Source organism: Ovis canadensis, chromosome 3 (assembly GCF_042477335.2).
Source record: "Ovis canadensis isolate MfBH-ARS-UI-01 breed Bighorn chromosome 3, ARS-UI_OviCan_v2, whole genome shotgun sequence".
Classification (NCBI taxonomy): Eukaryota; Metazoa; Chordata; class Mammalia; order Artiodactyla; family Bovidae; genus Ovis; species Ovis canadensis.
Genome location: NC_091247.1, coordinates 162,640,205 through 162,657,749, shown reverse-complemented (window position 1 = coordinate 162,657,749; position 17,545 = coordinate 162,640,205). Strand labels below are relative to the sequence as shown.

At 44.9% G+C, this 17,545-nt stretch overlaps 1 protein-coding gene across 4 annotated transcripts in view; it reads right to left on the bottom strand.

Moving 5' to 3' along the window:
* Nucleotides 1-17,545, bottom strand: part of PPM1H (protein phosphatase, Mg2+/Mn2+ dependent 1H) — a 309,775-nt gene that overhangs the window by 93,191 nt on the left and 199,039 nt on the right. For all 4 annotated transcript variants that reach the window (XR_011255961.1, XM_069584754.1, XM_069584755.1 and 1 more), the window contains exon 5: nucleotides 14,281-14,365. Coding sequence is in view for 3 of the 4 variants with exons in the window: in XM_069584754.1 (XP_069440855.1) it covers nucleotides 14,281-14,365 (85 nt within the window). In the remaining variant the exon portion in view is untranslated. The remainder of the gene's footprint in view (nucleotides 1-14,280; nucleotides 14,366-17,545) is intronic.

The following is a 17,545-nucleotide window of genomic DNA, read 5'->3' as shown; positions in this document are numbered from 1 at the left end:
TCTGAAAGTGAAAGTGTTAATTGCTTAGTTGTGTCCAACATTTTGTGACCCCATGTAGCCCACCAGGCTCCTCTGTTCATGGATTCTCCAGGCCAGAATACTGGAGTGCGTAGCCATTCCCCTCTCCAGGGAATCTTCCCAACCCAGGGATTAAACCCAGGTCTCCTTCCTTGCAGGCAGATTCTTTACCATCTGAGCCACCAGGGAAGTCCTTTTCACTATGCTTTAGAATGACCATTCCCATCCTAACTGTAGGCTTCCTTCTTAGCAGCACTTTTGATACTCACCCCAGTTTTATTTGTCAGACCTGATGGAGTTACTGCTGTTAAAGAAAGAAACAACTCAAGAATTAAGTACAAGTAGAACAAATAGGTGGCCGATGAATGAAAAATGAGATGCTACAACATAATGGGACACGTACCTGTTGTTTTCTGAGAAAAATGCTCATCAGTGAACCTATCGTGCAATACTCCTGAAAGTTTGCACAGTCTATCAGGTTGTCACACCAAAATACCACAGGCTGAGGGATTTAAAGCAGCAAAAAATTATTTCTCACAGACTGGAGTCTGGGAAATCTAAGATCAAGATGCCAGCAGATTTGCTGCCTGGTGAGGACTCTCTTCCTGGCTGGCACACTGCTGCCTTCTTGCTGCACCTCACAAGCTTTCCTCTATACTTTCATGTGGAGAGAGAAATCGAGCATGCTGGCATCTCTTCTTATCAGGAAACTAACCCTATCAAATCAGGGCCCCCTCTTATGACCTCATTTAACCTTAATTACTTCTGTAAAGGTCCTACCTCCAAATTCAGTACATTGGGATTGAGGGTTTCCACCCAGGAATGTGGGGGGAGGAATACACACCTTCAGTCCATCACATGGTCTTGTATGTACTTATGTTTATATATGTACATACACTCAAAGCCACCAAAATATTACACAGTATTATCTGATGGTTTCCTTTCTAACTTACCTATATTCATGAATATGTCTACCAGTAGAAATGGATTATTTTCATTTTGAAAATACTCTCAAATTTTAAACTAGGACTGAGAAAACTGTTGAGAGGAGTTTTACGGCCCTTTCATATTCCCAAAATTTGAGTCACTGGAAGGGGCAACCAGGTAGACACACCTGGCGCCAACGCAGGCGATGCTGAAGCCCTCTGCAGCCCAACAGCCCAGCATAGGGTCATCTTGTTCTCAGAAGTCGAGCGGCCCAGCAACTTGGGAACTCAGAAACTTCTTTAGGACCTGCCCAGCATCCAAGCAACATAGACTGGTTAGTGTTACTTCACTAGTGCTGGCCTGCCCTGCTGGAACCATTGCTCAAGTCAGCATTCTGGACTCTTGAGCCTCAAAAGTGACTTAACTCATAATACATGTAAGCACTACATAGACACAGTTTAGAGTCTGCAAAACATGGGAGCTGGGATGTGTTAGGTTCCTTTCAGCAATGAAATCCAGTGATTTTTCTGACTCCAAACTTGTAGGATTCACGGACAATTCTGGCATGTTTTTAACTCCACTGCTCATACCCAAGCTGCTCATAAACACATGTATGATTACTGCCCCTTCCCCAGGCATAGCTAAGGATGCTGGCGTATTAGAAACGTGGGCTGTAATGGGATCGACATCCAAGATGGGAGCAAGCACACATTACGGTCCCAGGTCGACCTGCAGAATGAAAATTCTCGACACTCTCCTTCACATTCCTTATTTATCTGCTATGCTGAATCTATTTTAGCTTTTTCTCTTTGATGGCGCTATTTGGATTTATGTATGTTAGAAACATCTGCATGGTGACGCAAGTAATACCAGATACACTTGAATATGTTCATTATTTTTAAAACCTCAGCCACACTCTAGTGCCCAGCATAGCACTGACCACAGCAAAGACTCTTAAGTATTTGCTGGAGGAATGAATACAGAACATTCTGACCTGCTTTACACAGTCACCTTTCAGTGACTATTACTTTATAAAGTAAGACAACATAGCTTTCAATTATTAGAAAAAGATAAAACTAAGACCCATGGCATTTACAATCTTGGACGCACATTACATATTTTGGATTTAGTTAACATTTTAACAATTCCATAGATACCTTCCTGTAAATTCTCAAGAATGTGGATACAGTTATGCCATTGAAAACTTCATGATATTCCACAGTCCTAAGAATATCTAAATATGTTGCCTCTTCTCTACCTAATAAGCACGCCGACTAGAAACCTAGAAACATATTTTACACTAAAATCCAATTTCAATTGTGCTAGCCTGCCCCATGTTAAAAAAACAAAAACAAAATCCAACAAACTAGACTTCTTTTTGTACCTCTATTCATCCTAAATCTTGAGGCTTTCCTTCAAGGAAGCATAACTGAATGCGGCTAACTAAAGGGAGTGGGTAGAGGTATATTTGGTGTTCAGCTGTGTACCATAAATGGCACCTGGGGGAAAAGGCTTGGTAACCAATGCCCTGGCAAAACCACAGGCAGGTAGCCGAGAGTCTTTTAAGGACTCTAGAGAGTGCAGGTTTGCTTAAGAAAAAAAAAAAAAAAAGAGGGTAGAACATATCCTTGCCACTTAATGAGAACCCATTTCCAGACATAGTTGTGTCTGGCCAGGAACAAGAAGTTTCTCTGGGGAGAGGATGCTGGAGTAATCACTGTGCCAAGAAATGGCAGGATATGGAGATGGGGCAGGAAGATCAAGCATCTTCTGGCTGCTCTCCTCTCTGGTCCGGGGCAGAAACCAGCATCAAGGGGAGAGGAGGCCGGTGAGCACAGTACTGTGAAGAAACACAGCCGTCCCGTCTCAGGGACAGTCTCTGAGTCACAGAGGGATTGAGCTATAACAGGAGAGGACAACCTGACAAAGAGAGGCCTTCTGGAATGTTCCAGAAAGTCTCAGTAGAGCAGAGTGCATCCCTGAACCCAGAGCAGATGGACCTGAGCCCCACCATCCTGGGATGGGGGAGAGCTCTGAGCATCCTGGCATGGCAGGGAGAAAACGGAGTGGAAGCAGGAATCCAGATCCCGGGAAGGGATATGTACACACTGGGTCCTGGAGGAGGCTGAGCACCAGGCCTCCTGCAGACACTGAGACAGTGGTTCCCAAGGTTACTAAAAACTGCTGCTGAGGAACACAAAATGTGTCCTTCTTTTAATAAATTTTCCTTCTGCCACTTTGTGATCAGCTTGCCAGTGAGCAGTGAGAGTCAATAAGGGGGACTGTGTCTTATTGGATTTGGGGGTATCCAGCCAATGGAATTCATGCAATTAACACATAAGCTCCTGCAGGTATGGGTACTAGGGGTTAGGGATTCAAAGAATTTAAAAAAAGAGACCCCTCTGCTCAGAGCTCATGCACTAGCTGGAGAGAATGAGGAAGGCTTATAGGTGGGAATGGAACTATCTTCAAGAATAAGGAACAAAGAGTGGGGTCACTGGGTGGGGTCAGAGAAAATCTGAAAAGGATTTTTGCTCGTCATTTAAAAATTTTTTTTAATTGATGTATAGTCACTTTACAGTGTCTCAGCAAAGTGATTCAGTTATGTGTGTATGTATTTTCTCAGATTCTTTTCCATTATAGGTTATTACAAAATATTGACTATAGTTCCTGTCCTATATATATAGCAGGACCTCGCTGTTAATTTCACACATAGTAATGTATATATGGGGGCTTCCCAGGTGGTGCTAGTGTTAAGGAACCTGCCCCCCAATGCAGGAGACATAAGAGACTCAGGTTCAATCCCTGGGTCAGGAAGATCCCCTGGAGGATGGCATGGCAACCCACTCCAGTATTCTTGCCTGGAGAACCTGGACTGAGAAGCCTGGCAGGCTACAGTTCACAGGGTTGCACAGAGTCAGACATGACTAAAGCTGCTTAGCATGCACACAGTATATATACAAGTTAATCTCAAATTTTTGATTTATCCCTCTCCCCCACCTCCACTTCCCTTTTGGTAACCACACATTTGTTTTCTACCTGTGAATCTATTTCTATTTTGTAAATAAGTTTGTATCATGTTTTAGATTCCACATATGAGTGGCATCATATGACATTGGTCTTTCTGCCTGGTTTACTTCACCTAGTAGGATAATCTTTAGGTCTGTCCATGTTGCTGCAAATAGCATTACTTCATTCTTTTTAATGACTAATATTCCATTGTGTGTGTGTGTATGTACATATATATACACACACATACATCACATCTTTATCCATTCATGTCAGTGGACATTTAGGTTGTCTCCACATCTTGCTACTAAAATAATGCTGCTATGAACACTAGGGTGCATGTATCTTTTTGAATTAGAGCTTTTGTCTTTTCCAGATATTTTCCCAGGAGTGGGGTTGCTGGATCATATGATAACTCTATTTTTAGTTTTTTAAGGAACCTCCACACTGTTCTCCATAATGGCTGCATGAATTTACACTCCCACCAACAGTGTGGAAGGGTCCCCCTTTCTCCACACCCTCTCCAGCATTTATTATTTGTAGATGTTTTAATGAGAGCCATTCTCACTGGAATGAGGTGATACCTCATTGTAGTTTTGATTTGCATTTCCCTGATGATGAGTGATGTTGAGCATTTTTTCATGTGCCTGTTGGCCATCTGCAGGCCTTCTTTGAAAAAAAAAAAAATGTCTGTTTAGGTCTTCTGCCCTTTTCTTGATTGGGTTGTTTCGTTTTGTTGATACTGAGCTGTGTAAGCTGTTTGCATATTTTAGAAATTAAGTCCTTGTTGGTCCTATCATTTGCCAATATTTTCTTTCATCCTGTAGGTTGTCTTTTCATTTTGTTTATGGTTTCCTTTGCTGTGAAAAAGCTTTTAAGTTTAATTAGGTCTCATTTGTTTATTTTTGCTTTTGTTTCCATTACTCTAGCAGATAGATTTGAAAAAATACCGCTGCAATTTATGTCAGTGTTCTGCCTATGCTTTCCTCTGGCAGAAAAGTATCTGAAGAGCTAGTCAGGTAAGAGCTTCGGGGCAAGTGCAGCAGAAGCCGAGGCAAAGAGGTGGGAAGCAGCAGGGGCTCCTGGAGCGGCTCTCAGGGGAGAACAACGTGGGACAGACAGGAGGCAGAAGTGTGGCTTCCAGGAAAACCTGTCCTGCTGCTTGGCCGTGAGCTCTTGCAGGAGGTCCCCTTCTGCAAAGGGTGATACACACTTGTCGTCCGGCTCTGTGGGACCCCATGGACTGCAGCACACCAGGCTTCCCTGTCCTTCACCATCTCCCAGAGCTTGCTCAAACTCATGTCAATCCTGTCGGTGATGCTATCCAACCACCTCATCCTCTGTCGTTCCCTTCTCCCCTTGCCCGCAATCCTTCCCAGCATCAGAGTAAATGAATCCAAAGCACTTTTAAAAAAACCCAACTTTTCAAAGAAATATACAAATGGTATGGTGCTCTAATCATGTGGGTACAGGTGAGTGAATTTTCATAAACTGAACGCACCACACGGCTGGCATCCAGATTAAGCAGCTGAACATTCACCAGCACGCTAGTGTCAGGACCCCATTCAAATCCTGCTGCTTCTCCCAAGGGGAGCACTAGCTCCAGACTTTCCAGCTGTGTTTGCCTGTTTCTATCCGTGCTATGGAATCCTATCGGTTGGAAGCTGAGTCTGCAAAGATTTATCCATGTTGCTGCATGTAGTTATAGCTTGTTCATTCCATCCCGTGACTGTGCAAAGTTTATTTATCCATTCTACCCTCCGTGGGCATCTGGAGAGTTTCCAGCTTGGGCTCTTACAACAGTGCTGCTATGCACAGTCTCGTCTTTTGGTATAAACAGTGGTACACACTTTGTTAGGTATACACAACAAGGGGTGGAATTGCTGGGCCAAATCCTTTTTCAAAGGAGTTGTTCCAACTTCCACTCTCATCAGCAGAATATGGAACGTATAAACACTCATGTGTGAAATGAGAAGGCGCATTCCAGGATAGGAATGTAAACTCCTCTAACTAGAAAAACACCATATGAATTAACTTCTTAAATATTCTAGACCCTTCAGTATGTGAAAGCAAGTTATCAACATGAGGATTTTCTGTGTTCAACATAAATCTTCTTAAAAAGTTGAATAATATCTCCTCTTTCTAGCTCTTAGGGGGAAAACTCCTGTCATATTACACAAGAGAAGTATTGGAAGCCTTTAAATTTCAGGATGATTTATCCATATAGGAAGTCTAGGTCACAAATGAAATGAATAATGTCAGCCAAGGGACTTCCCTGGTGGTCCAGGGGCTAGGAATCTGCCTTGCAGTGTGGGGGACATGGGTTTAATACCCAGTTGGGGAACTAAGAACCCACATGCCATGAGGCAACAAAGACTTGACACAGCCAAATGAATAAATAGATTTTTAAAAATTAAAAAATGATGCTGGCCAAGCCTAGGTGATCACTAACAGTCACACGAATGGTCAAAGGAGGTGACCATTCCAGAGCCAAGGCTGCCTACCTGATGTACAACGCGGAAGGAGAATATTCTACCTCGGGCTAAAAAAGAGTGAAGGAAAAATGTGAAATGACTGAGACCTAAGTATGTATGGATTGGAGTCTTTCACAAAGAATTCTGTCTTAACTTGTCCTTAAAATCTCAAAGTAGCAAAAACCAAGCTTGTATATATAACCTATTACAGAACTGGATATTCAATAAAATTCTGTCTGGTTTATGTGGATGTCAAGGAAGGTTCACATTTAAATCTAGACATGGGACTACACTCATCAGCCAGAGAGAAGTAGCATTCCCCCAAATCAACTCTAAAATTGTAAAATTGAGATCTTATGATAAAGGAGCCACATGGAAACTGGAATACAAATAGAGATATTAAACAAAATTGCCTAGATTTGTCAACCCCACAACAGTTTAAAGTATAGAATAAGGGATAAAAGTGCTCATTTACATAAAACATATAAGGTTTCCATATTCATATGCCGACTGCTTTTTATTTCCAAGTAAAATTCTGTGGAAAGGCACTCATTTGGAGAGTGAACAACTCATGTCAACAAAAAAGAAAAGGACAGTGAAGTCGTTCAGTTGTGTCCAACTCTTTGTGACCCCATGGGCTGCAGCCTACCAGGCTCCTCCGTCCATGGGATTTTCCAGGCAAGAGTACTGGAGTGGGGTGCCATTCCCTTCTCCAGGGGATCTTCCTGACCCAGGGATCAAATGAGTCTCCTGCATTGCAGGCAGACGCTTTACCATCTGAGCCACCAGGGAAGCCAATTCCCTTCCCTTTGCATAAGCAAATGGAATTGAGAAATTATAAAAGACCACAGTAGTCCCACAGGCGGGGGGGGGGGGGGGCATGAAAAAGTTCTGTATATAGTTATATTTAAAAACTAAGAAATTGTATTTTGTCTCTGATCTAGGTCCTCTTGTAAGCACTACGAATACTAACTCATTAATCCTCACCCCTATCCTGTGAGGGTCCTGCAATTGTCCTATTTCACAGATAAAGCAACTGAAGCACAGAACACATTTTACAGACAGTTAAGGTTTGGCCCTAATAAACCTCACTGAATCCTGTCTATCTTTCTCAAAGCAGATTCAACTTTAATGTACTTGAAGGATATTTGACGTTACCTTGCTTCCTTACACTAAGATCAATTTTTAAGGACCTCACGGGCAGATAGCTCTGGCTTTTGGTGACCAACTGTTTCTTATCCATACGCTTTTATTGTGGTAAAAGGCACAACATATAAAACACACTATTTTAACCACATTTAACTATACAGTTCAGCGGCATTAAGTGCATTCACACCATGGTGCACGTCTCAACATCTCCCACCTCCCCAAATTCTCACCTTCCCAAACTGAAACTCTGTCCCTATTGAACACTAATCTCCCAGTCCCCCTCCCCTCCTCGGCATCTACCAACGCACATTCTGACACTGTGAACTTGACTATCCTACATACCTTGTATAAGTGGAATCAAACAGTGTTGTCTGAACCTAATATATATTGGAATCATGTGCCCAAGTTTTTATTCAGAATATTTCGGGGGACAAGGACTAAAGAGGCTAAAGATTATGGATATGTAGTAAGATGGATTTTTTTTAAAAAAAGAAAATGTAGGAACTGATTCTCATGATGATTTTGCTCCAGTGTGTGGGATTCATTTTCTTAGATCTGCATAGTAGATTCAGAATGCCTCCACGCCAAGTCTTTGACCTATCCTAACCTGGAAAAAATCAGACGTCAATTTATATTAATTAAAAAAATCTGGCTCTAGAAGTGGTGAGCTTCAATTATCAGAGTCAATGTCTTCAGAGTCTTCCCTGAAGCCAGGCTGCGCTCCAAGGGCAGCCGAATATAAATTCTGCCTTTGCAGCCCTGGGCCGTGTCAGTTTCACACTCTAAAATTCTGGCTCCCTCATGATACCTATGTGATCAATGGAACCTATAGTAAATATGAAAAATGTCAACCACTTTAGATTACCATTTTTTTTTTTAATTCAAGATTTTGAAACATAATGTAGTTTTGCAAGAGGGGGCCTAGATGGGGTGAGAGAAGCGTTTGGAGTGTGTCTGTCCTTGACTCAGACATCAGGCAAAGCAAAGTAGAGGTAAGTTCTCTCGCTATGACTGCAGCCAGGCTCTCAGCTTTACACCCTGCTCTCATGGTTAATGGGGCTTCCCAGATGGCTCAGTGATAAAGACTGCCCACCAATGCAGGAGACGCAGATTCGATCCCTGGGTCAGGAAGATCTCCTGGAGAAGGCAATGGAAACCCACTCCAGTATTCTTGCCTGGGAAACTCCACAGACAGAGGAGCCTGGTGGGCTGCAGTCCATAGGGTCACAAAGAGTCGGACACGACTGAGCACACATGAACTCAAGGTTAAGGGCCACGTGGAGGTGGTGGGACAGCCATTTTCACTCACTAGTGTGCTTGACCTTTCCAGTTATAGCCTCTTGTCTTAAAAGCAGGCACAAGCTTAAGCAATATACTTCTTGAGTGTGAAAAATCCCAGAGAACCAAGAGGCACAGTGCTGTCCCCTTGAAACCTTTCCCAGTTCAGTACTAGGGAAAATGGCAGACAAATTGAATCAGACTTGGTGTAGACAGCTGGGGGCAGGTCCAAGGACACCATCAGAAATCACCTCAGATAATGTTGCACTTGTGTGCATCCAATGTGCATCTGAAACCCACTTTCATCTCCTCTGCACATTGCCCTTGATGATAAACAGCTGCCGACTCGGATTATCTACAAGGACAGACGTACATTATTGGGAGGTCTGATGATACCAGCGCATCTTAATGTAATCACATCAGAGCTTATAAACACGTCTCGGCAGAATGGAGGGGAAGCCGTTACTCTCACACCTCAGGGCTGTAGAGGTCCCCCGTGGAGGGAGATCTGTTTCTGGCTGTCACCTGAAGCAAGAGTGGGGTGATTTCCTGGAGACTACAGCATCGGAGGAGTAGACTCTGCTGAGAAATGCCCATAAACCAGACTGCTTTCCCTCCGATGTGGGTCTTGACTCCACCAGAACCGTCCAGCTTGGTGGACTCCGTAAAATATTTTATTTCAATCACCCTGGAAACATTAAAAAAATGAAAAAAAGCCCAGCGAGAAAAGAGCAAGGCTTATTTGTGACTATGATCATCAGCTCTCCCCGGCTGCTGGGGGGCAGAAGTGCATGGCCCCTGACCCCCTCCCTCGCACACCTGCTACATTCCATGTGAACACGTCAAACCCTCAAGCCTGCTTGATTAATCACCCAGCCCAAGAATCTGCGGAATAAAGTTCCTGTTACCCGGAGAACTATATGAAGGGCCCTCTGAGGTCAGGATGCACGACCAAACAAAATTAACGTGCCTGTCACATCCATCATCTTGTAATCTGCTTCCAGTTCCATAACCCCCGAACGTCTGGACTGTGCATACCAAGAACATTTCTGTTCGACGTGGATCAAAACAGTTCATGGACAAAGGGCTCTGAACTCTCCCCACCCCCAAGAAAATCATTAACCAGTTCTGCAAGTCAAACAGCCCTGGGACTGCAGTCATCTGCTCAAACCAAATCTCAAGGGACCTAGAAGTTTTTGAGATTCTCTCATAAATGTTTCTTGAGACATAATGACAATAAAATTTGATTTGACCTAAGAATAAGGAATACATTGTTAACTTTCCGGCAACATATTAACTCGTTTAGATCATGTAAAAGATACAAAGCTCTCACTGCACAAAACAGTTTTACAATTAGTTCAAGCGAACTGATGTTCCCCAAAATAAACTGGCAGGATTAGATTGTAACCTGAAATTATAACGTATATACTGCATTTCATACTATCATGAGATGACTTTTTAAAATCATTTTCTACTCTTGTTTTCTTTGTGGCCACGCTGGGTCTTTGTCGCTGCGTGGGCACTTCTCCAGTTGCGGAGAGCCGGGACCACTCTCCAGCTGCTGCGCTACTCCCGAGTGTGGGGCTTCTCATTGTGGTGGCTTCCCGCATTGTGGAGCATGGGCTGCAGGGTGCGGGGGCTTCTGTAGCTGTGGCGAGTGGGCTCAGTAGTTGGGACTCCCGGGCTCTAGAGCGCAGGCTCAATAGTTGCGGTGCACGGGTTTAGCTGCTCTACAGCATGTGGGATCTTCCCGGATCAGGGGTCAAACCCCAGCCTCCTGCATTGGCAGGCGGGTTCTTCACCACTCAGCCAACAGGGAAGGCCCTTGAGATGACTTTTGATTGTGATCTCAGGACATGGGGTGGATATTTCAAGGGCAGTGTGCCTACACATTTCACTCAGGAGAAAGGGAGACTCAGAGACACTGTGGGAGAAACCCAAGGTCACACAGCACTTGCCCGGGCTGGGCTGAGAGAAGTCCACATCTCACTTGTGTTCTCCTCTCACAATTGATGTCATTTTCAAGATTTTATGCTATAAACCTCCCAATTATCTAAAATACGTTAAAGATTTGACCACAAGTTTATTTTATGCTAATAGCCCCCTAGTTCTCTCAAATACTTCACCACGAAGATTTGCATCACAGATCATGTGAATATTATTCATGGATTTGTTCATTTCAAAGCATGCATTCCTAGACTCCTGACAGAATAGGAAGCTGGATAACCAGGATATTTTATGTTTTGTTCATTTACACTCCCATTGTCTGGGAAGACACGTTTTAGGTATAATTTCCATGTAGAGAAGCCTGTATGGTTTAGCAGCTAGGATGAAAAAGAATGGAAACAGTGTTCTCACCCTTAGAAATTCAGATATTAGACTCAGTTTTGTGGGCTAAGAGTGTCCACTGATTATGCAAGAGTGACACCCAATTACACATTAATTTTGGTAACATTAGGAGTGATTCTTAAATAAAAATAAAGGGGCAGTATCACTGTGGTTTACAGGCCAGTAGAATCTGAAGTGACAAGACTTTGATTCATCCAACAGTAAGCAAATGAGAACCATGTGCCACGAAAAATTCTGCATTTATTATTTCATTTCATCCTTACACCCACCTTCTGGCGTTCTCTGTGCCCACTCCTGACAATGAAACTGGGGACCAGTGAAGGACGTTCTAGAAATCATAGACACAGTCATGTGACAAGGCTGAGCTCGGAAGTCACACACATCTTATTCCAACTGTCCCAAGGTAGACCAGTGACACTGGAATCCCACTCTGAACAAGGTCAGCACTCCCCTCCCTCCAGAAAAGTTAATGTTTTAAGCTCTGGGTACCATTTTTTGCCACACAAAAAAAAGTGAAAGTATGTCAAAATACAAAAGTGAATCTGCTCTTACTCATCACCTTCAGCAGGAAAACAGGAAATGGTTTTTACTAAGAAGCACGGAGGTGGTGAGGACAGGGTGGGCCTGAGGCTTGGTGGCGCAGGGGGGCATAAAGGCATACTGCCTGCTGTGAGGGGTTTTGGGGGAGGGTGGGGAGGTGCTTGGTGCTTGGATAATGATCCAGACATCAATATGAACGCTTCAGTCAACAAATCCTGATCAATATCAGCTCTGTGCTAGGTAACAACAAGGTAAGATGCCTAAGGTAAGGGGCCTGCCTCCCAAAGGCTCAGTCTGGAAGAAGGGGAGACAGAATATGGAATAAGCAATAAAATACCACACGTTGATAGCTATACTACGGGCTTCCATGCAGCATGAGGCACGCACTGGGGACTGGCCCCCCGATATGGGGCGGTGACACGTCCTGGAGGAAGTGACATTTCTTCTGGGGTCTCAAAAAATAAGGAGGAGTTTTCCTCGCAGAGAAGAAGGGAAGGGCTATCCAGGCAGAGCTTATTTCCAAAGGCACAGAGGTTGGAGAGATCACGGTGTGTCTTGGAAATGGAAGATGGTTCTCCATGGCCACAGCCCACAATGCACCCTGTCAAGAGGTGGGGGCAATGGCGAGATGATGCTGGAGAGGTGGGCGGGAAGCCCAATTCTGAGTCTGCCGTTTGTATACTGTGAGGAGTCAAAGGGTTTCAGGGAAAGAAGTGTGAAGTGTGAAGATCATGTTGGAGGCTTTGTGGAAGATGGGCTGGAGAGAGCCAGGCAAGTGGCAGGGAGGCTGGCTGTTGTCAACTCTACTTGGAAGGACCCGCGCAGCAACACAGCCACCCAGCTGGTAAGTGAGGGTGGGGCCAGGGTGAGATTCTGCTGGTGGTCCCTTCTCCTTGCCAAGACAGACAGACAGACCAAGTGAAGTGCTCTAACATCTGGGCTGCCCAGAAAGATTGGCACCCCATCCCAATACTCTTATCTGGAAACTCCCATGGACAGAGGAGCCTGGTAGGCTGCAGTCCAGGGGGTCGCAAAGAGTCGGACATGACTGAGCAACTTCACTTTCACTGTTCACTTTCATGCATTGGAGACGGAAATGGCAAACCACTCCAGTGTTCTTGCCTGGAGAATCCCAGGGATGGGGGAGCCTGGTGGGCTGCTGTCTATGGGGTCGCACAGAGTCGGACAAGACTGAAGTGACTTAGCCAGCAGCAGGAGCAAAGAGCAACAGATGGGTTCAAAAATAATAGTAAAAGAATGAAGAGAAGCTTTTACTTTGGGTTTAGATTCCTACTGTCTTGTGGACCAGGTTAACCACCCAAATCAACACAGCTCAGCTATTGAGGAAAACCAACACAACACAGTCATGGGAACTGAGGGAAGCTTGGGCTTCTTGGGCTTCCCTTGGTGGCTCAGATGGTAAAGAATCTGCCTGTAATGCAGGAGACCCAGGTTCAATCCTTGAACCTGGAGGATCCCCTGGAGACGGGAATGGCAACCCACTCCAGTATTCTTGCCTGGAGAATTCCATGAACAGAGGAGCCTGGAAGGCTACAGTCCATGGGGTTGCAAAGAGTCAAGCACGACTGAGCGATTCTCATTTTCACACAGTTTCTTGTTAAACCAACCAAAGTCATCAAGTCCTGACTATTCCCATGTGCCAGAATTAAGACACAAACGAGTTCCTTTCAGAGTAGGTTGCATCAATTCTTTTCTAAGAGCAGAAGGTCACTACCTTAGCCTTTTATCTAAAAAGAAAGCCAACTGGCAAGAAAATATATCATCTACAGACTATATTTGCAGCTGGTCCCCAAGATGCCCACTGCAAAGCAGTCCTGGATCGCAACCATCTTCATGAGACTGAGATCATAAGCCTAAAGCCCTATGGCTGGGATATCAGGGCAGGGCATTTACTCCGTTTTCCAGAAAACTCAAATCTTCAACGAAGCAAAAATTCTCAAGATCTGAAACACCAAATGGCCCTCCTAGAGCCTGCTCATAATTTTACTCCAAAGAGTGGGATCTATGTGGAGAATCTCTTTTCAGGTTAGACACAGATTTTCGGACACCTGCATTTCTCCTGAAGGGCCCCTGAGACTTTGTATCAGAGCATGAAGTCATGGGGTGTCATCAGGTTTCTGGGGCTGCCTCCTCCTCACATGAGATTAATACTCATCTGTACCCTTTGAGTTAAAGTGAGTGGCAAGCCAGGGGACAAGGTATCACAGTCTTTAATACCACGCTTCATATCGTATGTACCAAATCATTAAAAGAAACAGAGCATGCTGTGTCTTTGATTGGTCACAGATGGGAGAAAACCAGCCACCATAATAAATTCACAGAGGTGGAGTGTGTCGTCACACATGAAAGCAGGATGTGTGACCCAGGAGGTGTGTGTGGGGTGGGGGGAGTTAGGGCCACATGTCATTTTACTGCTGTGGGTCTGCTCCCACGTCAATAGCAATGTGTTTCTCCAAAACAGCTCCGATGCCATCACCGATGCCACGGCGCTCTGCCAGACCCACGTGGCACTTACCAGGTACTGCAGTCGCTGGCGCTCGGTCTCAGGGGTGAACTCCGAAGACATGGGGATGATTTCTCCGTTTCTGATGATTATGGCCCTGAAAGGGTGAAAAGGCATGTCAGCAGCCAATCTCATAAGCACTGCGATTTTGTGATGACGCCACAGCTTGGTTCAGAATACACATGGAACTCTCAGCGGACCTTTGTTCCTCCAACTTGCACAGCAAAGCTCAGTGTGACCAGCTCTGGAGCCCTCACCCTACTGTAGGTATCTCTAAGAGCACGACGTTCTTTTTTTCTGCTAGTTTAATGCCCAGCACCAAGCATACCATTTGGCACATGACAGAAGCCCAGTGAATAAATGGATGGATCAATCAGTGATGCACAGAGGCTCACTCTGGGCTAGTGCCCTCCAAGAGAACTTCCTGTGATCCTTAAAATGTGTGCCTTAAACTGAGCAGTCCAAGATGGCAGCAACCAGCCCCATGTGGGTACTGAGCATTGGGATCATGGCCAGTGCAAGCTGAGGGGCTTCCCAGCTGGCGCTAGTGGTAAAGAGCCCATCTCCCAATGCAGGAAACATAAGAAACGTGGGTTTGGCCCCTGGGTCAGGAAAATCGCCTGGAGGAAAGCATGGCAACCCACTCCAGTATTCTTGCCTGGAGAATCCCCATGGACAGAGGAGCCTGGCGGGCTATAGTCCATAGAATTGCAAAGAGTTGGACATGACTGAAGCGACTTAGCATGCACACACATAGTGCAAACTGAGAAGCTGAATAGTTCATTTTATTTCACTGTAAATAAAAGTTAAGCAGTCACAAGTGGGCTAGTGCTTGAAGTAGTCGACAGGGCAGTTCCAAGTGTTCGTTACTCAAAGTATCTGTGGGCCAGCAGCAGGGGCCTCACCTGGGAGCTAGTTAGAAATGCAGACTCTCAGGTTCTCCGCAGACTTCCTATACTGAAATTTGCATTGTCATTAGATTCCCAGAGGATTTGGAGGCACATTAAAATCTGAGAGCAGCTGACCCAGACTCCTGAGTTTCTAGGGTAACATCTTGGGTCCAGGGAAAACCACTGTCATCTCAAAGTTCAGGAAATTCACAAACTCCCAAAAATGTGCCCAAGAGCTACTGCTGACTCCAGGACTTTTGAGAGAACAGAGCTCCCCAAAGCTGACATCTAAAGGAGAGGATACAGGATCGATCAATAGCAACTTTCCCTAAGCCTCTTCCCGTGGAGCCTCCTGTGCTCAGGCCTTGTTCTGCAGTAGTCCCTGCAGCACTTACTTCCCAAATGTCGATCAGCTGTGGTGGAAGGCTGCCATTTCTACAACAAATGCAAGTGGCTGGGGGAACTGCATTCTATTTGAACCCCAAAGCTCCCCAGTATCAGGGAGCCAGAGACCTGCGGGCCCAACACACTTCTCTGTGAAAACCCATGGGCATGGGGAATGCCATCAATGAGCTCAGCTCTAGGTGGATGCCTCGTTGACACGGGGAGGTTGCATTCTTTGTGCCAACAAGCCCCTGGCACCCCTCACTCCCGCTGCAGAGGCAGGCTGTCCCTGACTTGGAAACAATCCCTATTAAGGGCTGCAGCTGCCAGACCCCTCCCCCTCCCTCTCACCACCTGTGCCCAGTTGCTGCTGTCATAGAAACTGGAGGAGGGGGGCAGGCAAAGGAGGAGGTGACACCAAAAATCTTGGGGGTGTTAGAGAATTTAGGGATCCAGGAGGAAAATGGTGGGAGCGGTAAGGAAGTGGAGAAGTTTGGGGAGACTGACCCTGGGGAGAGGATGCCTTGTGCTGAAACACACACCTCACTTCTTTTATTATGCTGCCAAACAATAGGACAAATTAAATATTCCTTGCTGTAAACCCAGAGTCACTTGTAAAATGCAACCACCTCTCCCTACCCCAAGAAAGGTGATACCAACCATTCACAAATCAGTGTGAGTTAACTGAAATTGTTTTTGTCCTACTTAACAGCTGAGAATAACTGTAATGAGAGGAGTCTTGATAGAGGATGAAGAAACTTGGAGAACTTGAAATAAGGGGTCAGGAATGTCAAGGTTAGGGCCTAATCTTTTCTCTTTTCTTATTGTGGTGAAAGTTACATAATATAAAACATACTATTTTAACTATTTGACTGTACAGTTCAGAGGCACTAAGTACATTCACATTATTGTGCAACTCTCAACCTCATCCATCTCCTGAATTGTTCACCTTTCTAAACTGAAACTCTGCCCCATTGAACACTAACTCCCCACTGCCCCTTCCCACCCGCCTCCACTCCCCCATTCCCGTGGCATCTACCAATGTACTTTCTGACTTTGAATTTCATCTCATTTAAGCGAAATCAAACAGTATTTGTCTGTACCTAATGTAAATGCAGGTCAGGAAGCAACAGTTAGAACCGGACATGGAACAACAGACTGGTTCCAAATAGGAAAAGGAGTACGTCAAGGCTGTATATTGTCACCCTGCTTATTTAACTTACATGCAGAGTACATCATGAGAAACACTGGGCTGGAAGAAACACAAGCTGGAATCAAGACTGCCAGGAGAAATATCAATATCAAGATTGCCGGGAGAAATATCAATAACCTCAGATATGCAGATGACACCACCCTTATGGCAGAAAGTGAAGAGGAACTAAAAAGCCTCTTGAAAGTGAAAAAGGAGAGTGAAAAAGTTGGCTTAAAGTTCGACATTCAGAAAACTAAGATCATGGCATCTGGTCCCATCACTTCATGGGAAATAGATGGGGAAACAGTGGAAACACTGGCAGACTTTATTTTTTGTGCTCCAAAATCACTGCAGATGGTGACTTCAGCCATGAAATTAAAAGACGCTTACTCCTTGGAAGAAAAGTTATGACCAACCTAGATAGCATATTCAAAAGCAGAGACATTACTTTGCCAACAAAGGTCCATCTAGTCAAAGCTATGGTTTTTCCAGTGGTCATGTATGGATGTGAGAGTTGGACTGTGAAGAAAGCTGAGCGCCGAAGAATTGATGCTTCTGAACTGTGGTGCTGGAGAAGACTCTTGAGAGTCCCTTGGACTGCAAGGTGATACAACCAGTCCATTCTAAAGGAGATCAGTCCTGGGTGTTCTTTGGAAGGAATGATGCTAAAGCTGAAACTCCAGTACTTTGGCCACCTCATGCGAAGAGCTGACTCATTGGAAAAGACCCTGATGCTGGGAGGGATTGGGGGCAGGAGGAGAAGGGGACGACCGAGGATGAGATGGCTGAACGGCATCATTGACTCGATGCA